The sequence below is a fragment of the Hemiscyllium ocellatum genome, chromosome 36, assembly GCF_020745735.1.
Source record: "Hemiscyllium ocellatum isolate sHemOce1 chromosome 36, sHemOce1.pat.X.cur, whole genome shotgun sequence".
Classification (NCBI taxonomy): domain Eukaryota; kingdom Metazoa; phylum Chordata; class Chondrichthyes; order Orectolobiformes; family Hemiscylliidae; genus Hemiscyllium; species Hemiscyllium ocellatum.
Window position 1 is genome coordinate 8,630,311 of NC_083436.1, and position 23,231 is coordinate 8,653,541.

Sequence of the window (23,231 nt, forward strand, 5' to 3'; positions counted from 1 at the left end):
GCTGGGCTTTCTTGACTATGGAGCTGGTGCCGAGGATCCAGGTGAGATTTTTTGCCAGGTGTACGCCAAGAAATTTGGCGCTCTCACAATCTTCACGGGGGAGCCGTTGATGTCCAGTGGAGAGTGGTCACTCCGTGCCCTCCTGAAGTTAAGAACCATCTCTTTTGGTTTGTCCATGTTCGGAGACAGGTTGTTGGCTGTGCACCAGCCGCTCCACCTCCTCTCTGTATGCTGACTTGTCGTTCGTGCTAAAGTCACATCATCAGAGAAATTGATGATGTGATTCGACCTGTGTATCGCTGCACAACAATGTGTCAGCAGGGTGAACAACAGTAGACTGAGTACACAGCCCTGGTGGGAGTGGGTGATGGGGCATACTCAGTGTAATGGTGTTGGAGTTGCTGTTCCCAAGCTGGACTGACTGAGGTCTAGTCAGGAAGTCCAGGATCTACTTACAAACGAGATTGTCTGTAAACTTGTAGATATTATGTTTAGATCCCTCATCTAAATCATTGATGTATGTATTGTGAATAGCTGGGGTCCAGGCAATGATCCCTGCAGTACCTCACTAGTCAACATTTGAAACTTGGAAAAAGAGTCTTTGCTTTTTCTCTGCGAACTAGTTCTTTATCCACATCAGTGCATGACTCAAAGCCTACGCCTTAATTTTACATGGTAGTCTCTTTGCGATAGACTTCTGAATGTCCAAGTGAACCATATCTACTGGCTCCACTTTATCAGCTCAGCTAATTATATCCTTTGAAAAGTTCCGGTAGATTTGTCAAGCATGGTTTCTGTTCATAAATATATGCTGACTCAGCTATCCATTATTAATTAAAATAGATGTTTCTAAAATATAGTCTCTTTCTCTAATCTATTAATAATGGCCCATATTTTCAGTGATCAGATAGTCCTTTCTGCTGTGTGAATAAAAATTGAGCATGGGGACCCTGTGGGATCCTTGATATAGAAGATGGAGAAGATTGCCCAGGAAACTGAAGATTTTGATTTGTAATTCTCATATGCCTGGTATCCTTAAAACGTGTCCATTCAAATTGGAGAATTTATAGTGTTCTGCTACAGTTAAATAAATAGCTTGTCTTGGAAAGTTAGACTATTAAAAACCTAGTCTAAGTCCTGGGTAGTTAATAAACTTAGCATACCTCCCCAGACCCTGATCTCCACCACTGGACACCATAATCCCCTTCCCCCTTGTATCTGAATCCTGCTGCCACTGGATGACCCCCCCCCAAACCCTTAGACCTGCCAGCTTTCACTTTTCTGACACCTACTTCTCTATCTGGGACATGGCACCTGTGTTACCATACTCCCTCTGGATCTGTCAGTACCTGCTTCCTCCCAATGACTCATAAAACACTCCCTTTGTTAATTACCCAATTCCTCTCACCAACTGACACTACCATCACCTTCCTCCAAGACCCAACACCATCTGCCTCCCATTGGACAAGCCACCCTGAGTCTAGCCTCCTTGGGGATCTGACGTACCCCTGCCTCCCGCCGTACCTGAAGTGCTGTCTCCAGTTGTCCCAGCATCCACCTCTCACTGCTGTTGGGTCCAATTCTCCACATCCAATATCTCCCTCCCATCATGACCTACCCTCGTCACTCTACTACTCTTACAATCCTTTTCCCGTCTTGCATTCTGGCTTTCTACCCACCTGGCACCTTGGCACCCACTACACTGTTGACACCCTAACTTGACATTTGTATCCTTTCTCAGGAGTTATCAAATGGGCTGTCTCTTAAGGTGGGCACTTAAAATACAGAATACAGCAACTGCATACTGTGAAGAAATGGATATGGTTTGGTTTCCTCCAATTATTCTACTGAGTGATGTGTTAGAATTAAAATACGTTCTGCATTTCTGAAGGAGCCCCAATTGAAATCTCCTGTCGGAAATCTGCGATTCTTTCTGAATGTTTAACAAAACTGTGGAGTAGCAATCTGTGTGAGATCAGTATCTACATGGTTTAGAAAACATGCTGAAGCTACCAGAATTATATTTCAGTCACTTCTGGGCAGTTACCATATGGGTCCATTCAATTGTAGCAACAGATTATTAAAAGATCTTAAAGCATCATCTTTGACTTTGTTATTTCTCGACTTGACATCAGTCGAGAGACCTGGCTGGTATCCCAAATTTGATGATTTCTAAGCTTGAGGTCATCTAACCCTGTGCTGTGCTTGAACTTAGAGTGCTATTCATCCATCCTGCCTGTACTTGCTAGCTTATATTAACTGTCTTGATTTTAAAATTCTTACCCATGTTTTCAAATTATTGTATTCCCTCATCTTTGCCTACGTCATTGATTTCATCTAATCCCACACCTCGTGGTGTTCGTCTAATTCTTCCCTCTTGAATGTTCCTGATTTTAATTCCTCAATGTTTGATCGTGTGCCTTTAGCTACCAAGGCCTAAAGTTCTGGAATTCTCTAAAATTATCAAACATTTATTTCTTTATCATTTTTTTCCACTTTTAAGATTTATTAAAATTTTAAATAAGCTTTGGCCATCCAGCCCAATATTCCCTTAAGAGGTTGTGTGTTAAATCCTTTTTGGTATTATTAGTGGCACGGTGGTTCAGTGGTTAGCACTGCAGCCTCACAGCGCTAAGAACCTGGGTTCAATCCCAGTCTCGGTTGACTGTTTGTGTGGAGTTTGCACGTTCTCCCCGTGTCTGCATGGGTTTCCTCCGGGTGCTCCAGTTTTATTCCACAGTCCAAAGATGTGCAGGTTAGGTGAATTGGCCACGTTAAATTGCCCATAGTGTTAGGTGCATTAGTTAGAGGGAAATGGGTCTGGGTGGGTTACTTTTCGGAAGGTCAGTGTGGACTTGTTGGGCCGAAGGGCCTGTTTCCACATTGTAGGGGATCTAGTGTTCATTCTGTCATTTTAAAACTATTAAGCCTTAAAAATAAGTATCTTAGTGTTGCAATTGTATGTAAATTGTTGTTGTGGAAGCAACAGTAACCAGCTATTACAGACCAGAATACGGTTAGAGATGCAAAAACTGCAGATGCTTGAATCCAAAGTAGACAAAGAGGTGGCTGGAAGAACACAACAAGCCAGTGTTATGACACGGCAGCGAACCCCCCTGTTAATTTAAATAGGAAAGCTAACTTCACCTCATTATCTGTTAAAATACGAGTAATAGATTCCACTGTTCAAAGAAAATAACTTCAATTTATTTTTTAACACAAAAAATGAACATTAAACAGCATCTAATCACAATCTAAGCACCCCTTTCTATTAACTGCTTGTTACTGCCTCCAACTCTTTAACAGTATGTTTTACAATAAGATAATTATTAAAAATACATCAATTTAATATCAAAAATACACTGTCACTATCGTCTTCAGTGTCTTTCTTTTTAGCTGAAGATCTCCTGGGTTGTAGTCTTTCTTTTTACTGTGAATATGTTTCATATGAATAGTACCTTTGATAGAGAATGTTTCCTAATTTCTTGCGTCTCTTTCGATGACAGTTGCTTTATCTCCAATTTTCGAAATTTTGTGTCTCCAACATTGGATCGACTAATTGGTTTGATGTTGGCAGCACAATATATTCAATTTTGATTGGGTTTTGGCATCCTGGGGCATCATTTGAACTGGTAAAATTTGAATTGTTGTCAAAACAGCAAACAACTCAACTATCCATTTCACAGCCAAATGTTAAATATTTTCAATTTTCCATTATGCTCTGAGACTGTCGTCTAGTCATATCATAGGTGCTTGTAATCTCTCAGTTCAGAACAGCATTCACATTCTCTTAATGGTACAGTACATGCCTTCAACCCCATAACAGCAAGCACATCAGGAGGTGGAGAATTCCTGAAGAAGGGTTAAACTCAAAATGTTCACCACCACATAAAGCTGCCTGGCTTGCTGTGTTCTTGCAACCTCCTCTTTGTCTACTGCAGATCATGTTTTGTTGGTTGTAAATGCCTTGGGGTTACCTGCAGTTGAAAATACAAATTACTGTTATTTTAATCAATATTATATGCAAATGTTGCATTCTCCTGCCGCGAATTGATGTACACTCAAATGTTTTGTAGTCCGTACGTCCTTCTAAGTTTTTTTTTGACAGTCATGCATGTGTGGAAACTTAGGCAGCTGACTTGTATGTGGCCTGAAAGAAATCCATGGTTTTCTTGGGTAATTATTAATGGTTTTAACATTTTAGTACCATATTGTGTCTTTTGACAGATTTAATCCAGGATTGGGCTAGTGATAATGCCCCTGACATCTACTCATTTGTTCCATACACTTGGAAGTTGAAAGTGATGTTCCATCAGTTTGAGATGATATGGGCAGCAAACCAACATAACTGGATAGACTGCTCTACCAAACAGCAAGAAAATGGTAAGAAAATATTAATCCTTCTCAAAAAAAAATTTTGAATCTTCGTTATAATTTTGTATATACTTGACCAATAGGTCTGTAGGGAGATTAATAATTAGATTTTGCAGTGATCTATAGATACTGATATTTTTACCTTGCAAATTTTATTCCTTCGAGCACTTGAAATTATGTATCACGTTTGAATAACCTCAACTTTTTAACTTCCCTAAACACAGGATTCTCAGAGAATCGAAAGTTTATCGATAGATTTATCACATTAGACAAGTTCTTAAGATTGACCATTCAAAAAGTACAAAAGGTTGTTTGGAAGTTAGACAATACATAAAAATTCAGTGTGAAGTTGAACTTTTTTTAAAGCAAGGAAAACATAACCTTGTTATAAAATTTGACACTCAGCAATATGATCAAGATGATGATTAGACATGTTTTCTCATACTGTATGGATTTATTTGTATTAGGTACTTGATGGGTCTGCTGAATGCAAGCCAGTGTTTCCTTTATTTGTGCTTTTTGAAACACTCATGAGAACACTGGCTGGGCCAGTGTTTATTGTCCATCCCTTCTGAAGGTGGTTGTGAGGTGTTTTCTTGAACAGCTGCAATCCATTTAGTGTAAGTACATCCACAATACAGTTAGCAAGCATTGCCACCCTACCTCTAATAATTCCTTGGACCGATGAATCAGTACAGCCAGTACAGCTCCATGTTGAACGCAATTTGGAGGAAGTGTTAGTGTGGCAATGGCACAAAATGTTTTTGTGGAGGACTTGAATGTCCATCATCAAGAGTGACTTGGTAGCACCACAGCTAACCGAACTAGCCATATCCTAAAGCACATAACTGCCAGACTGAATCTGTGGCAGGTAGTGAAGAAACAGAGAGAAAAATCTATTTGACTTTCATCTTTACCAATCAACCTGCTGCTGATGTGGCTGACCATGACATTATTGGTTGGAGTGACCAAGTCCCACCCTCATATTGAGGATCCCTTTCATTGTGTTGTACTAAATGGACCAGACTTCAAATGAATCTAGACCTCAAAATTGGGCATCCATGAGGAACTGATGACCATCAGCTGCAGTAGAATTGTCATGAGTAATAATCCATAACATCATGGCCCAGCAAAACCGCCACTCTGTTGTTACTAACAAGTTGAAAATCGACTCTGGTTCAATGAAGAGTAGAGAAACATGTGCCAAAAGCACATGAGGCATACTTACAAAAGTGGTGTCAACCTAGTGAAACTCTACCACAGGGCGATTTACATGCTAAACAGAAGAAGTAATATGCAATAGGTGGAGTTTTGTGATCCCATAACTGAAGCTCACCGTTACACAGCAACCATTAAGGAATACTAGACCATTACCAAAAAGTAACAGGAGAAAATTAATATTGCATTCATCTTTCAAAAGCTACAACACCAGTACATATGTATGGAAAATTACCCAGCTACGTTCTGCACACAACAAACGAGGTCAAATTCAAACTAGTCACATAACGACTTTTAGGGGGAGAAAGTGAAGTCTGCAGATGCTGGAGATCAGAGCTGAAAATGTGTTGCTGGAAAGGTGCAGCAGGTCAGGCAGCATCCAAGGAACAGGAGATTCGACGTTTCGGGCATAAGCCCTGAGGAAGGGCTTATGCCCGAAACACACAACGACTTTTAGTCTATTTTTGATCTTCAGTAAGGCGATGGAAGGAGTAATTAACAGTGCTGCCAAACAGCCCTTGTTTAGCAATAACCAGTTCACTGATCCTCCAGTTTTGCCAGAGCCACTCAAATCTTGATCTTAATATAGATTTCATTCAAACATGGACAAAAGAGCTGAATTTTCAGAGTGACTGCCCTTTGTTGTGAAAGCTGCATTTAATCAAGTTTGGTATAGGAAACAAAAGTAAAGTCAACAGGAACTGGGGGCAAAACTTGTGACTGAAGATATACCTAGCAAAACAGAAGTTGGTTATGGTGCTTCAATTATTTCTGCAGAAGATCCTCAGGGCAGTGTCCTAGGGCAAATTGTCTTCAGATGCATCATCGGTGACCTTCTTTCTATCATAACGTCAGAAGTGGAGATGTTTGACAGTGACTGCACATTGTTTAGTACCATCCATGACTTCTCCTTCAAAGACCACAATTTCCCCTCAGACGTGGTTGATGCTCTCCATCGCATCTCCTCCACTTCCCGCTCTTCCGCCCTTGAACCCCGCCCCTCCAATCGCCACCAGGACAGAACCTCACTGGTCCTCACCTACCACTCCTCCAACCTCTAGATACATCGTATCATCCTTTGTCGTTTCCGCCACCTCCAAACAGACCCCACCACCAAGGATATATTTCCCTCCCCTCCCCATCAGCGTTCTGGAAAGACCACTCCCTCTGTGACTACCTCGTCAGGTCCACACCCCCCACCAACCCAACCTCCACTCCTGGCACCTTCCACAGCTACCGCAAGAAATGCAAAACTTGCGCCCACACCTCCCCCCCTCGCTTTCCTCCAAGTCGCCAAGGCTTCCTTCCATATCCGTCACATATCTGCACCTCCACACACATCATTTATTGCATCTGTTGCACCCGATGTGGTCTCCTCTACATTGGGGAGACAGGCCGCCTACATGCGGAACGTTTCAGAGAACACCTCTGGGACACCTGCACCAACCAACCCAACCACCCCGTAGCTGAACACTTTAACTCCCCCTCCCACTCTGCCAAGGACATGCAGGTCCTTGGCCTTCTCCATCGCCAGACCATGGCAACATGATGCCTGGAGGAAGAGCGCCTCATCTTCCGCCTTGGAACCCTCCAACCACAAGGAATGAATGCAGATTTCCTCAGCTTCCTCATTTCCCCTCCCCCCACTTATCTCAGTCCCAACCCTCAGACTCAGCACCGCCTTCTTGACCTGCAATCTTCTTCCCGACCTCTCCACCCCCACCGCCCCTCCAGCCTATCACCCTCATCTTAACCTCCTTCCATCTATCGCATTCTCAACGCCCCTCCCCCAAGTTCCTCCTCTCTACCTTTTATCTTAGCCTGCTTGGCGCACCTTCCTCATTCCTGAAGAAGGGTTTATGCCCGAAACGTCGATTCTCCTGCTCCTTGGATGCTGCCTGACCTGCTGCGCTTTTCCAGCAACACGTTTTTCAGCTCATGTGATCTAGCCTTACATGTGTCTCCAGAACCACAGTAGTGTGGTTAACTCTCAACTTCCCTCTGAAATGGCTTAGCAAGCCACATCGTTGTATCAATGACTACATTGCAACAAAGAAATGAAACCGAATGAGCCACCTTTCATTGACCGAATACCAGAAATGACAAGGGCAAAAACAACCCTATGAACCCTGCAAACTCCTCCTTTTGCTGGTATTATTGGGAGGCTACTGCAAAAATTGTGAGGGTTATCTCACCGACTAATCAAACAACAGCCTGACATAGTCATACTTTCAGAATCATATTCTACAGACAATCTCACAGATACCACCATCACCGTCTATGAATATGTCCTGTCCCAGCAACAGGCCAAACACAACAGTGGTGGCGGCAAAGGGCTATACAATGGGAGGAAGTTGCCTGGGAGTCATGGAATCATACAATCCCTACAGTGCAGAAAGAGGCCATTTGGCCCATCAAGTCTGCACTGACCATCTCAGCATCACTCGGCAGCAGCACAACTGATGGTGCTAGTCAGATCCTAAAGGACATAGCTGCTAGACCAAGGTGCTTTGCATTTCTAGTCCTCCTCCCACTTTGCAAGTATTTGTGGGCGTGTAATTGGTGGTAAAAGGGAAGGCAAATAATAATGAATGGTTGTGTTTAGATTGGAGAAGAGGATAAAATTGGTGCTTCATCGTGATTGGTATCAAGATTCTTGCTCTTCTGATGTATTATAATTACCTACACTTGAATATAGGGTCATAAAATTTTAAAATTAAGGTGAGAGTGTTTCAAAATGTGCTCGCACGTGGGAAGATAGCGGCAGTGTTCAGGAGGACCTGCAGACTGGTGAAATGGGAGAAGTGAAATTTAATGCAGAGGAGTGGGAAGTGGACTTTGGGAGGGCAAATTACGAGAGAGAGGATAACATTGAATAGAATTTGAGGGTGGTGCAAGGATGGGGCACCTGTGTTGGTGTGATGTATAAAAATAATTATACATCACACCAAAAATATTTAAAGGTAGCCTCCCTACCTTTTATCTTAGCCTGCTGGACACACTTTCCTCATTCCTGAAGAAGGGCTTATGCCTGAAATGTCGAATCTCCTGTTCCTTGGATGCTGCCTGACCTGCTGCGCTTTTCCAGCAACACATTTTCAGCTCTGATCTCCAGCATCTGCAGACCTCACTTTCTCCTATAAAAATATTTAACCTTGTGTTAGTTAAACTTGCTGTTTTAAGCAAAAATCTTTGACTTTATCAATGAAAGCATAAAACTCAAGTGTGATAGTTATGTTTAATACTTAGAAGTCACTGGTGAGTCCTTAACTGGAATGTAGTTTCCAATTATGAATGTCACACTTAAAAAAGGGTATAATTGCCTTGAAGTTGCTGTAGACGTTTATTAGTGCCAGGGTGAGAGAACTTTGTTTTGTGGAGAGATAAATTGACATTGGTTTTTTTTTGAATCAGAGAACTTTGAAAGGGTTTAAGAGAGGTATTCAATATTGTCAATTCCCTTATGTCCTTTAGGGAAGGAATTTTACTGTCCTTACCTGATCCGGCCTATGTGCAACTCCAGAGTCTCTTTCTGAAAATTGCTTTTGAATCTGTTTCCAGCAACATTTCGAGGAAAGCATTCCTGGTCATCATAGTTTGTTGAGCAAAAACGAAAAGGATATGGATAGGTTAAGTAAGATCTAGCAAGCTGGATATAATGTGGGAAAGTGTGAAATTGTACATTTTGACAGAAAACATAGCGTATTATCTACATGAAGAGAGGCTGCACAACTGATATGCAGAGCGATATGGGTGTCCTAGTGCATGAATTAGAGATGGTTAATATGCAGGTATAGCAAGTGATGTGGAGAGCTGACACAGTACTATAGTTTATTGAAAGGAAAATTGAGTGCAAGAGTGGTGAGGTTATGCTTCTGTTATACAGGGCATTAGTGAAACCACATTGGGAGTATTCTGTATAGTACTGGTTATTTACTTACAGAAGGATGTTAATGCACTGGAAGCAGTTCAGTGAAAGTTTACTACACTAATACTTGGAATTCGCAGATTGCCAATGAAGAAAGCTAGTTAGGCTAGGCTGGATCCTCTGGAGGTTTGAAGAGTCAGAGGTGCAATATAGAAGATCCTGAGGGAATTTGACTGTGGAGATGTTGAAAGGATGTTTCGAGTTGTGGGAAAATCTAAAACCAGGGATCATTGTTTCAAAAGAAGTTGTAGAACAGAGATAAGACTGCTTTTTTTTTCCCCCACAGTGTTTCGAAGTTTTGGAATTCCTTTTTTCAAAAGGCAGTCAATACAGAATCTTTAGATATTTTAAGGCAGAGGAGATGATCTTTCAAGAAGTCATCAGGGATATGCAGAAATGTAGAGTTGAGGTTTAAAACCAGATCAGCCATAATTTTATTGAAGGATGGACAGACTCAAAGGGATGTTAGTCTAGTCTTTTTCTTTGCTCGTATGGATTTCTACAGAAAATGGGGAAACAGTGCCATATTATTGGGAAAATGTGGATGACTGAGCATAACTGGAAGCTTGTTCCAAGATTGGAACAAGCATGATGGGATGAATGGATACTTGTCACTTCATTCAGTCTTTCTTCAGTTACTGGCTTCTTCAACTATGTGTTTGATTACTGAATTATTTTCACATACTGCACTAAACTTGTCCATAACTTATACATTGTGGGCGGCACGGTGGCACAGTAGTTAGCACTGCTGCCTCACAGCGCCAGAGACCCGGGTTCAATTCCCCCCTCAGGCAACTGACTGTGTGGAGTTTGCACATTCTCCCTGTGTCTGCGCGGGTTTCCTCCAGGTGCTCAGGTTTCCTCCCACAGTCCAAAAATGTGCAGGTTAGGTGAATTGGCAATGCTAAATTGACCATAGTGTTAGGTGTAGGGGAATGGGCCTGGGTGGGTTGCTCTTCGAAGGGTCGGTGTGGACTTGTTGGGCCGAAGGGCCCGTTACCACACTGTAAGTAATCTAATCTAATTAGAGGAAAATGCACTCTTAACATTTTAAAACCTGTTCTAACATGAAAATGAAACGTTTGAGCTTCAAGTCTTCTGAATTGCAAAATATTTAATGGTAAGCCTTTGAGATATTATTAATTAAACAATCTGTTCCAAAATATAAACAAATTCTCACATCAATACCCAAATTGGTTTGAAGTGGTCTGTTTCTTATTTGCACATGGAGTTGTATTAGGGTGTCTCTGAGCTATCGTTACGTTCAGACCTATAGATATGTAAGGCCTCAGGTTGTGCATTCTACTTGAGCAGAGTTTTTATTTTAAAATCCTACTAACTGTGTCAAGAAAATATAGGGAGTTCACATTAAACACTGCCCCTTTTAATGTTGTTTTGTTCTAATGTTGCTCAGGTATATATGAGCATTTATCATACCTAATCTGATTGGAGTGACCTTGCCTTCTTTTAGACCCTAGGCGTCTTCCAACTTCTCTGCTGCCTTGCTGTCTTAGGTTTTCGCCAAGCCCAGACTATTGGCAGCACTTCTAGACAAAAAAAAAGCCCCACTGACTTTTCTAATCTTGATGGGAATCACTTCCCTGGAGGCAGATGTCAGAATGGAGGGCCCCCATGGGAGACTGCAGTGCAACTGGGTGGAAAAGCAAAGAAAGCCATTGAACTACATTTGGAACAGAGTGGCTATCACCTCAGCTGGACAAAATCCCTTGGGTCACACATGTTTCCCCATCATCTGTAAGTGATAGTGCACTGTAGGGAAGCCATGCTACTGGCAAGTGCCATACAGAAGGGAGGAAACGACATCAGGCAAAACCCCAGCTGACATTTGTCCAGTCAGGTGGAGAGGAAAGGAATCCTAAGGTCCCACAGCTAGCTAACAAACACAGCTGCATTAAGTGGTGACCTGAATAGGTCCTGAAGCTGATGACAGCAACTAGTGGCATTGCCCCAAATACATGCCACCAGACATTGGCCAGAATGCAGGCAAGATCAAAGGACAGCTTCAGCAGGTGTCGCAAAGCACAGTGAGCAAACACCCCTCCCCTTCCCCCAACTCCACATTCAGGAAATATTGTAAGTTGAGTATTAGATTTTTCATTTATATTTTTTAAATCAACACTATGGATCAGGTGCTGATCAGGATTTAGAATGGGCAGCTAATTGTTTTTTCAGATGTTTAGACAAGATGGGCCGAATCACTTGTTTTTGTGCCATAACTTTCTCTGGTTCTGTTGGTGTATTTCATTTTAAGTTTTGGATGTAGGTTTGCTCGCTGAGCATGGAAATGAACCTTGCAACTCAGCGAGCAAACCTACATCCAAAACCTCAACCTGAGCTACAAGTCTTCTCAAAACTTGCTCATTTTAAGTTATTTAATTTGCTAGTGTAGGGACATAGCTAATTTAAGTACAGATGATGTTATATTTCAGCTTAGTGGGTGCAGGTGTACAGTTAATTTTTTTCTGCTTGTTAAGTCGTTATGAAACTTAACTCCAACTTTAACATGGATTCCTATGGAGATCAGTGCTTCACTTAGTCTTTTCAATGAAATCACAGTTTTCAAGAATGCAACTGTGACTTTGTGAGGACACCAAGTACTTGAGGTTCCATCCTGAATGCCCATCATAGCCACATTAAGTAGATGGATAGTCTTTCTTTGACAGCAAATGAATATAAAAATGTATTTCCTGATATTTAAAAATATTAAAATGTTCAGAATTTTGGCATGTACAATAAGTAGAGTCATAAAAAACTGCAGATGCCGGAATCCAAGTAGACGAGCCGGAGACTGGGATAACACAGGCAGCATCAGGAATTGGAGAAGTCATGTTTCAGATGTCCCCCTTCTTTTAGGTCTGAGGGTGGTGAGGTGGGGATAGGTGAACACAGGTAGAGGGTACAACCTGGTTGGTCGATGGGGCTTCCTCCATTGCCACAATGAAAGAAGCCACAAAGTGGAGGAACAACACCTCATCTTCCTGGGCAGCCTACAGCCTGGAGGACTCGACATTGAGTTCTCCAATTTCAAATAACCTCCCTTCCCAGGCCCTCCCCCTCCCTTCCTCTGATGGACCCTTCATTCTAACCACCAACTGGATTCATTCCACCCATCGACCAACCAGGTTGTACCCTCTACCTGTGTTCACCTATTTCTATCTCATCACCCTGCCCCCTCAACCCCTTTATCTGCAGCTCCCCTTAAACCCGCCCCAGTCCTAAAGAAAGGTTGCAGCCGAGATATTGACTTCTCCACCTTCTGATATACAATAAGTAAGCTGTTGAAATTCAGTAGTAGCCATCAAGTACAGCACAGGGAATGTCTCCAGAGTCAGATAATCCAGTTAATGTGTTAAACAAACAGTTCCATTTTATACTGTACTATTCCTTAAGGATTTTTCTTCACTGGCACATTTCCAATACAATTAATTAAACAGGTCAGTTCTAGGACAGAGAAGAAATGTTACAGATCTTTCAATATTTTTGTATTGTTCAGCAATAAATCTTTTCATCTCTCACCTTGAATTTAGATGGCCCCCTATAAATAAAATGCTCAAATAATAATGGTTGATTCTGAAGTTTTTTTTTAATCAATCAAATTCTGAGAAGACAGTAGTAAAAGACATGTAGTAGTGATCAAAAATTAACAAGGCTTGAATTTACTTTTAAATAAAGTTCTAAGGTTTTGATCTGACTTTGCTCAGTTGAGACCCAATAATTTTAAGTAAATTAAGTATTTATATCACTGTTGGTGTGTATGGATGGGAGAAATAAGGGATGGATATAGTTTTGTGTCTGAGCTATTTGAGAAGCTAGGTTAAACACTCAGTCGTTTAACTGCCTGGAATGCAATCTGTGCTATGAGCATTCCTTTGGTTTTGGTTTATACGGAATGCAGTTTGACAAAGAAATAGTCAAATGTGTTCTACTCAAACTTTTCATTTGCTGTCTCGAATGTGCATATTTCATTAACTTAAACTGGGTATGGCCATTGTCTACAACTGTAAACAGGTCAGTTTAAAGAAGTCTCTTTACCAGTTTAATTTGATTTGATATTGTTTGACGAATCAAAACCAGAAGTATCAGTAAAGGGTGCAAAGTTTGAAATTTGATGTCCAAGTAGTCTGTTTCTACTTTGTGAATTCTGTTCAAATTTCTATGTTGTGGGATAAACGTTCAGTTGTATGCCGAAAATCATGTTTACTTATTAAAAAACTTCAATAAAACTCAGACATCATTAAGATATTGAACAATTTTCAGGGATTTCTAATTTAAATGCTGTTGTTATTCTATTGCAGTATATTTAGCAGCATGTGGAGAAACACTGAATATTGACTTCTCATTACCTTTCAATGACTTTGTGCCTGAAACTTGCAGCACAAAATTTTGTTTGAAGGTATGTTTCACTTTATTTTAAATAGTGACTCTGTAACAATTGTTTAGTATTACTGTCAATGTGACAACATATAACATTGCAGTTGTGGTTCTGTTCGCCGAGCTGGGAGTTTGTGTTGCAAATGTTTCGTCCCCTTTCTAGGTGACATCCTCAGTGCTTGGGAGCCTCCTGTGAAGCGTTTCTGTGATGTTTCCTCCGACATTTATAGTGGCTTGTCTCTGCTGCTTCCGGTTGTCAGTTCTTGCTGCCCCCTGCAGTGGCCGGTATATCGGGTTCCAGGTCGATGTGTTTGTTGATAGAATCTGTAGATGAGTGCCATGCCTCTAGGAATTCCCTGGCTGTTCTCTGTTTGGCTTGTCCTATAATAGTAGTGTTGTCCCAGTCGAATTCATGTTGCTTGTCATCTGCGTGCGTGGCTACTAAGGATAGCTGGTCATGTCGTTTCGTAGCTAGTTGGTGTTAATGGATGCGGATCGTTAGCTGTCTTCCTGTTTGTCCTATGTAGTGTTTTGTGCAGTCCTTGCATGGGGTTTTACGGGTAATTCCATGGCCTTTTAAGATTAACATAGCATTTGATCAACGATGGCATCAAAGTGCCCAATCAAAACTACGGTCAGTAGGAAATGTGGAGGGGATATCTCTGTCCGGGTTAGAGTCATACCTAATGCAAAAGAAGATGGTCGAGCTTTTTGCGTGTTAATGATCTCAGTCTTCGAACATCATTGTTGGAGTTCCTCAGGGTGATGTTGTAGGCCCAACTACCTTCAGCTGTTACATTCAGCCAAAAAACTGCTGGAGATCTGAAACAAACAAAAACTTAAATTGCTTTGGGAAACGTAGTGGATTTTTCAGCATCTGTAGAGAGAAAATAGTCAATGTTTTGAGTCCTGTGACCCTTGTTCAGAACCAGGACTTAAAATGTTCACTCTCTTTTCTCTCCACAGATGCTGCCAGACCTGCTAAGTTTCTACAGCAGCTTTAGCTGCAACATAATGCTTTCTATACACCAAAACTTAGGAGTGGGATGCTTGTTGATGATTATATAATATTCAGTGCCATTTGATTTCCTCAGACACTGAAAGAGCCTGTGTTCATATGATGCAAGGTAGCGCTCTGGTTTGAGCTGATAAGTGGCAAGTAACATTTGTATCACACCAGTATCAGGCAATGATTATCTCTGACAAAAGTGAATCTAACCATTACTCCTGGACGTTCAACGGAATTACCATCACTGAATGCCCATTATCAATATTCTTGGGGGTTACCATTGACCATATACTGAACAAATCCTATATTCTCGTTGTTGCAGTAGCAGTGTTTGCTATCTGCAAGATACATTGAAGTAACACACTAAGGTTCTTTAGCCAGCATCAGTAACATCTCCAATCTTTTGAAGAAAAAAAATGCAGGTAAATGAGAATGCCATCATCTTCGAGTTCCCCTCCAAGCTGTATGCCGTCATGACTTTGAACAATATCGCTGTTCCTTCATTACTGCGGTCAAAATCCTGAAGCTCCCTTTATAACAGCACTGTGTAAGTAAACCTTGAAGACTAGCTAGTTCAGGAAGATACTCTACCTCCTGCACCACCTGACAGGCAATAAATGCCAGTTAGTCTGCAATGCATACATCCCATGAATGAATGAAAAATAAGTACCTAATCAACGTTAATCTTGTTCTGGTCCAGTGAAGGATCATTCAGAGTTGTGAATAGAAACATAGAAACTAGGAGCTGAAGTCGGCTATTCAGCCCTTCGAGCCTACTCTGTCATTTACTATGATCATGGCTGATCTTCTATCTCAATGCCATATTCTTGCTTTCTCTTCATACTTCTTAATGCCTTTAAAGTCTATTTTTAAAAAAAGACTCTCTTTTGCTTCAATATATTCAGTGATTTGGCCCTTTCAGCCTCTGTGTAGAGAATTCCACAGGTTCACTATCTTTTGAGTGAAGAAAGCTTTCCTCATCTGCCCTGCCTGGTTCTTGACTCCCCAAACAGGAAAATCATTACTCCTTCATCTAGCCTGTCCAACTCTGTTAGAATTTTATATGTTTCAATCAGATCCCCTCTCATCCCCCAAAATTCCTACAGTGAATACTGTTCAGTTGAACCAATCTCTACCATTCCCAGTATCAGTCTAGTGAACCTCAGCTGTGCTCCCTCTCAGGCCAGTACTTCCTTTCTTATTTTGGAGGACAAAAACTGTGGTCTCCTTAAGGCCCTGTATAAGACATACCTATTTTTGAGCTCAAAAGCCCTTGCTATGACGACCAATAAAGCATTTTCCTTCCTAATTGATTGCTGCCCCTGCCTGTCTACTTTCGTGGATGTACAGGAACACACAGATCCCTTTGTACATCCTCATTTCCCAATATACTGCCATTTAAATAGTGCTCGCTCTTTGTTTTTCACTCTAAAGTATACATCTTCATATTTAATCACATTGTACTGCATCTGTTATGTGTTTAGTCACTCACTCAACTTGTCTAAATCACCTCGAAGCCTCCTTGCTATCTGCTCACAAATTCCTTTCCTGTCCAGTTTTGTCATCAACAAGCTTGGAAATACTGCATTTGGTTCCTCCACTGGGGCTATTTATTTGCATTATGAATAGCCAGAACCCAAGCATTGATTTTTAGAGTAGCTGCCTGCCACTCCGAACAAGACCCATTTATTCCCACTCTTTGTTTCTTGTCTGTCAACCAAATGTCCATGCCAATAATTACCTCCAACCAATGTGCTTTAGCTTTGCCTAATAATATGTTATGAGAGAACTTAATCATAAACCTTTGGAAAATCCAAACACACCATATATCTGCTGGTAGTGCTGCTTACTTCAATTCTACTCTTACTGGATCCTTGGTTTCCTAATATTTCTTCGTTATTTTGTGACACAGAACAGAATTATGTGTTCAACTCTTTTGCCATTTCCTTCTTATCCAGTCCTGAATATTCCTAAGATATTTTGAGGTCGCTGGGTTTGCTGCTCCTATATTTCACCCTAAAGTGAACATTTGGGTTTGTAATATCATCAATTCCATTTTAAATGCCCTCACTGTCTCTGCTGTAGATTTACCCAGAAATAGTTGTTCCCAGTGTAATTTGGCCAGATCCTGCTTTCCCTAATCCAAAATCCTTTTTACAGACCATTTCTCCCTTTTTCCCTAACAAACTTAAAATGAATGATGTTTGTACTTGCCATCACTAAACTGCAGTCCCACTCCCACCTCAAACACCTCTTCCCTATTATGTTTTGAAACAAAGACAGAAATTAGTGGAGAGTCTTAGCAGGTCTTGCAGCATCTGTGGACAAGGCAGATTTGATATTTCATGTCAAGTAACATTGCCTCCCCATGCAGCTATGTCTGCATCCAATCCTGGCCACCAGACAACTTCTTGTCAACATCTTCATTTTGGAAATCCCTGAATGAACCTGGTAGAGTTCAGCCAGTATCTGACAGCAGTCTTTGCTCAGGGCAATCATTCTTGCTCCCCGTATTAATGTGCCATCCTCTACTGTGAATTGGTCTATCCGAGTCCAAAAAGGTTTCCATTCTGGTTGTGACAGCCGTTTGGTCTCCCTCATCAGCTGTTTTGGTTTTATCAGGACTCGATCTTTCTGTGTTCAAAGTCTGCTTTTGTCAGCTGTGACTGGAAGTGTACTCAGAAAATTTTGAAACGATTATAGACTATTCCATTGGTGATATCACGAGTGGTTTATCTGCATTTGCTACTTAGCCAGTTCTGAGAAAGAGTCATTGGACCGAAACATTAATTCTCATTTCTCTCCACAGATGCTGCCAGACCTGTGAGCTTTTCCAGTAATTTCTGTTTTTGCTTTCAAAATGGTATATCTTTCAGAGATGAGGAAGGCCACAGGGGTTCCTGCATTACCTGCCTTTCTTTACTCTGCCTCATGATCACCCTTTCTCTCTGTTCAGCTTTCAGCTGAAGTGTGCAGTGTGACCACCTCACTGAACATGTCGACAACAGTCTCAGCATTTCACATGCTTCACAGCAAGTTCACATACTGCTCAGCTCTGAAATGTCGTTAGGCCGATGGCTGTACATGTGATTACCAGGAACATTAAAAGTGCAGACCTTTATTTCACTATACATAGTCCTGCTGCATTGAAAAGTCCTTGTCTTATGTTTTTTGAGGCCTTACTTTAAGTCTTAACTTGACTTCCCTGATGTCATTTCTATTATCTTATTACATTGACCTTAAGTTTCTCTTAAGGTGATAGTTTCGCTTCTTTCATATGTAAATCACAAAACTTTTTTTTAAAAGTTACATTCTCAAGTTAACTGTAACAATTGGTGTCAGCCAAATAAGATGCTGGAGGTGTTAGCTCCTGATGAAGGAGCGGCGCTCCGAAATCTAGTGCTTCCAATTAAACCTGTTGGACTATAATCTGGGGTTGTGTGATTTTTAACTTTGTACACCCCAGTCATCTCCAAATCATGACTACATGTGGAAAGTAATGTTTTGCACTCTGGCTATTATGAAGGAGTTGCAGATGAAAATTAGAGGCTGAGGATAGATCCTTGAGATACACGAAGCATGATTATGCAGGAGTAGAAAGAGAAAGCATTGTTAGGGATACTGTATTAGGATTGGATAGGTAAGAATCTGATCGGGTGAGAGCAGTCTCACCCAGCTGGACTACATTGATGAGGTATTGGTAGGTGATGTGTCAAGGGCTGCTGTCAACAAGGGTGAGATGGAATTTTAGTCACAAATAACATCTTACGTGATTGAGGAGAAAATGAAGACTATAGATGCTGGAGATCAGAGTCGAGAGTGTGGTGCTAGAAAAACCCAGGAGGTCAGGCAATGTCCAAAGAGCAGGAGAATCGATGTTTTGGGCATAAGCCCTTCATTTCTGCTCCTTGGATGCTGCCTGACCTGCTGTGCTTTTCCAGCACCACACTCTCGACTCTGACATGATTGACATCAATTAAAACATAACAAAACATTTTCTTTCCTGACTTTAATGCAGTATCACTCTGTTTTGCTTTGTGTTTCACCAAAGTAAAGTCAGTAGGCATTATAATCGGATTGTTTGCTTTGTTGGCTCAACTGGTAGCACTATTCAACTGGAATGCAATATTTGTACATCCCTCTACACTTCAGGGTTTGAGTAATTAATTTGACCTAACTGAAGGGCCTATTTCAATGGTGTATGACCCAATGACTTTGACAATTTCAGAAAGGTATTCAGGAGTGATGCTACTCTTTAGATAAAATGCTAAGTGAAGGAATTGTTTATCTACACTAACAGTTTGGGGTATGTTAGAATTTTTTGGCAATATCTAATAAATGTTTTTTCATGGCTTGGTAGCCTGCATTTTTCTCCTAACCGCTACAATTCAAAATGGCTCAATTAATTATTTAACTTGCTGTTATTTGTGCCATTCTTTTGTGTTTATTATGTAACCGTGGTCTCCACTAAAAATGATATTTAGTCAGTGTACTTTGCAAGAATGCAGTTTGAGGGGGTATTAATGGGGGCGGTGTGTTTGTGGGATGGAGGTGGAATACAACATATGCATGAGAGGAGAATACAGATTGGTTACTAAAGTGAATGCTCATTAACAGAGGTATTGCCATTGAAATTGTACCCATTAATGTTGGTTGGCACTTAACAGCTGGGCTTTTTAAAATTTTAAACTAGGTATGTTGACTGTTTGCAGGGTATTGTGCTGAGAAATGAACCAGTGAATGGCTATCACCTATTTTAGTTGAATTGAAATAGGTGTGTACACATGCAAAGAACAGGGCCCTACGTATTTATATACGTAGCTTCCATTACAACCACAGGCACCATGCTGCAAGCCCAACTGACAATCTTAAATTGATTATAAGTATAGTTTCTCACTTTTTCAAGGTTATCCTATAAAAAGTTGACCAGTTGTAGAATCCTGTGTAACATTCAGTGGGGCTGTTCAGTGTAGCCAGTGCATTGCTTGTGAATACTGAAGGGATGTGCTGTTTGGTGCAGTCTGCTAGTTTTTGGGATATTTGGCCTACTGCGCCTGAAGTTCAGACAGCACATAACTTGTGTGATAGGAAGGACATCTTTTAAATTGCTAACACCACTTGTGTTTTACTCTTGATTTTTTTTAGAAATACTCATGTTCTCTACCACCAAACAACATTTTGCATAATTATTTTACATTTGCAGGCAGAAAATCTGGATTTACGCTTATTTCTACCAGACTGCCATCCCAGTAGATACTCCACATTTACATTAGTAAATGATTCCCAGGCTAACAAGTTAACTCCTCAAACCTCCTCTTCATCTGAGACACAAGCTACACTTAAAATGGGAAAACTAAAATGGCGCAATGTTACTCAGCCAGAGTAAGTATTCATTTTATAACTATTTTTGTTTAGTGTCCTGTCGACTTTTATGGCAAATAAACTAATACTTTCAGGACTTCTGTCATTTGATTATTATTTGAAAACCGCTTTCATTTTCTTTATTTTACTTTTATTTCTGCTGTTTGTGTTTGATTTTACAAATCTGGAAAATAATTAAAATATTGCTTTTCTTTTTCAACTTTACCATATTATAATGATTCTGTCCAGTATTAATGTACTGTGGTTTAGAATTTGGGAATTTGTACCAGTATTGTTTTAATGATAAAGCTTCTTTTTTACTGTTGTAAGCGATCATTAGATTTGATTTTGATATTAATGTTGCATGTACTCAAGTACAAAGGTGCAGGAAAACAATTAAAAGTGTAGAATGTATAAGATCATTGTCAGAAGTTTAAATTGTTTATGGAAAATTGGATTCAGGATTGAGTGAAAATTCAGGCACTGGTATCCAAATGTGCAAAATTTTCAAAACAGAACCGTGGGAAGAAAGGATGTTATTGCTAAGCAAGAATGCCAATACAGAATAAAACAGTAACATATTCCTTGGTGGTAATCGGGAAAGTTAACTTTTGCAGTAATAAGGAATCTGGTCACATGCCTGCCCTGTGGCTACCACCTTTTCTGAAAGATTTTTCATTTTGGATACTGTTGGGCTAGATGGTTTGTTATGGACTGTAGCATGAGCCAAGTTTGTGGCATCAGGAGCTGTTTAGCTGTAAAGGAAGGGAGGAGAAAAAAGGCAGAGAAGCAATAGTGAAAGGGGGAACAGGTCGACATTTCTGTGACTGCAGACACAACACCAGGATGGTATGTTGCTTTGCTGGTGCCAGGCTCAGGGTTGTCATTGAAAGCCTCTAGGACATTCTGAAGGGGGAATGAAAAAAGCCAGAGATCCTGATCCATGGTGGTACTAATGACATAGGTGAAAAGCAGGATGCATTCTTACTGGCAGATTAAAGAGAGCTAGGAAATAAAATCTATGTCTCAATGGTAGTGGTCTCAGGATCACTGTCAGGTGCCATCTGCTAGCAAGATGGGGAATAGGAGAATAGACCAGTTGAATGTGTGGCTGGAGAGATGGTGCCAGAGAAGCATTGGGAACAATTCTGTAGAAACTGAAATATGTGTGGATTGGATTGCAGAAGAACCGGGATAAATATCCTCTCAGGGCTGTTTGCTAGTTCTGTTTGGACGGCTTTAAATTAGAGTGGCAGGAAGGTGAGTGAAGCAAAGAAAAATGGAAATGAAAACAATGATAAGCCATAGTGCCAAAAAAATCTAAAGCGTCTAAATGGTGAGTCTAAAGAAACTTTATTGCAAATGCTCCGTGCATTCAAATAAGGTTCCTGAATTAACAATGCAAATAGCTGTTAAGGGCTACAAAACGATTACAACTATAGAGATTGTGGGGTGACCAAGCTGGGAACTGAACATCCAAGGGTAGTCATCTTTTAGGAAGGATGGACAAAAACAAAATGAAGTGGGTGGTATTGTTAGTGAATGTTGAAGTCTGTATAGGAGTGAGAAAGAAAATTGGTACAGGAAATCTAGATGTGCAATCTGTCTGGATAGAGCTAAGAAATAATAAGAGGCAAAACCTTAGTGGGAGTTGTTTATGGGCCTCCAAACAGTAGTGGTAAGTTAGCTGATGGCTATAAACAGGAAATTTAGATGCATGTAATAGTGATGCCATAGTATTTGTGGGTGACTTGTGTCTACATACAGCCTGGGCAAATTGAATTAGCAATAATGCTGTGGTAGAAGAGGCCCTGGAGCATGAATACATTTTTGTTTTTCAGAACTGTGCAATGATCAACAACTAGGGAACAGGCTTTCCTAAATTTGGTTTTGTTAAATGAGAAGAGTGTTAATTAATGACCTTTGTTCTCAAATGTTCTTCAGGAAAAAGTGCCTATTACATGATACATTTCTCTATATGGATAAAGAATTAAGTACCAATCCAAAACTTGGTCCTAAATCTAAACAAAGGAAATGTTGAAAGTCTGAATGTTAGGCAAGCCACAATAAACTGGGTAGTTTTATTAAAAGCATGATAGCAGATGGACAATGGTTAATATCTAAGGAATAAATGCTTGCATTGCAGCAGTTGTATCTTCCTTTCAGATGAAAAAACACAACAAGAGGAGAGACCTAACCATGGCTAACTAAAGAAAGTAAGAATTGTATTAAGATTCAAAGAGAATCATAGAAGGTTGCTCATAAAAAGTAGCAAATCTGAGGACTGGATTCAGCAAAGGAAGACGAAAAGGTTGATTAAGAGGGAGAAAATGGAACGGGTAAACTTGAAAAGAATATAAAAGCAGATTGTAAGAGCTTTTGAAGTATGCAAAAAGGAAGTGCTGTACATTTAAATATAGGTGCCTTGCAGTACAAAACAGGAGAATTAGTAATTGAAAACAATTTGGCTAGCAGGTGTAAGAGACTAAGATTATAGGGGTTGTTTTCAGAGTGAAAAGTGGATGGTCAGTGCTTGGGCTCAGGTATCAAAATAAAGTGACCATTACACACCACCATTCTTAGCCACTAACAGTCCCCATTAACAGCTATTCACTGTCCCAGCCAGATCATTGCCCACTCCTTCATATGTCCAACTGCTCTTCTCTTTCTTTGGGCTCTACCCCCACTTATCATTTACTCCTTACCCCCTCTGCATATAAGTCAACATTTTCTTAGCTACCATCAGTTCTGAGGAAAAGTCACCTGACCCGAAATGTTAACTCTGATTTCTCTCCACAGATGCTGCCTGACCTGCTGAGCTTTTTGAACAATTTCTATTTTTAGCTCAGATTAAGGAATTCATTGTGTGGTTTAGAGTGGACTGCACGGAAAGCTTTTTCATTACTGGGGCACTGCTACTAGTACTAGGGAGAGCGAGAGCTATTCTAA

General features: G+C 40.6%; 1 protein-coding gene across 5 annotated transcripts in view; it reads left to right on the forward strand.

The window, feature by feature from the left end:
• Positions 1-23,231, forward strand: part of kiaa1109 (KIAA1109 ortholog) — a 407,563-nt gene that overhangs the window by 117,352 nt on the left and 266,980 nt on the right. For all 5 annotated transcript variants that reach the window (XM_060851682.1, XM_060851684.1, XM_060851685.1 and 2 more), the window contains exons 15-17: positions 4,228-4,383; positions 13,837-13,934; positions 20,125-20,303. In XM_060851682.1, the coding sequence (XP_060707665.1) occupies positions 4,228-4,383; positions 13,837-13,934; positions 20,125-20,303 (433 nt within the window). The remainder of the gene's footprint in view (positions 1-4,227; positions 4,384-13,836; positions 13,935-20,124; positions 20,304-23,231) is intronic.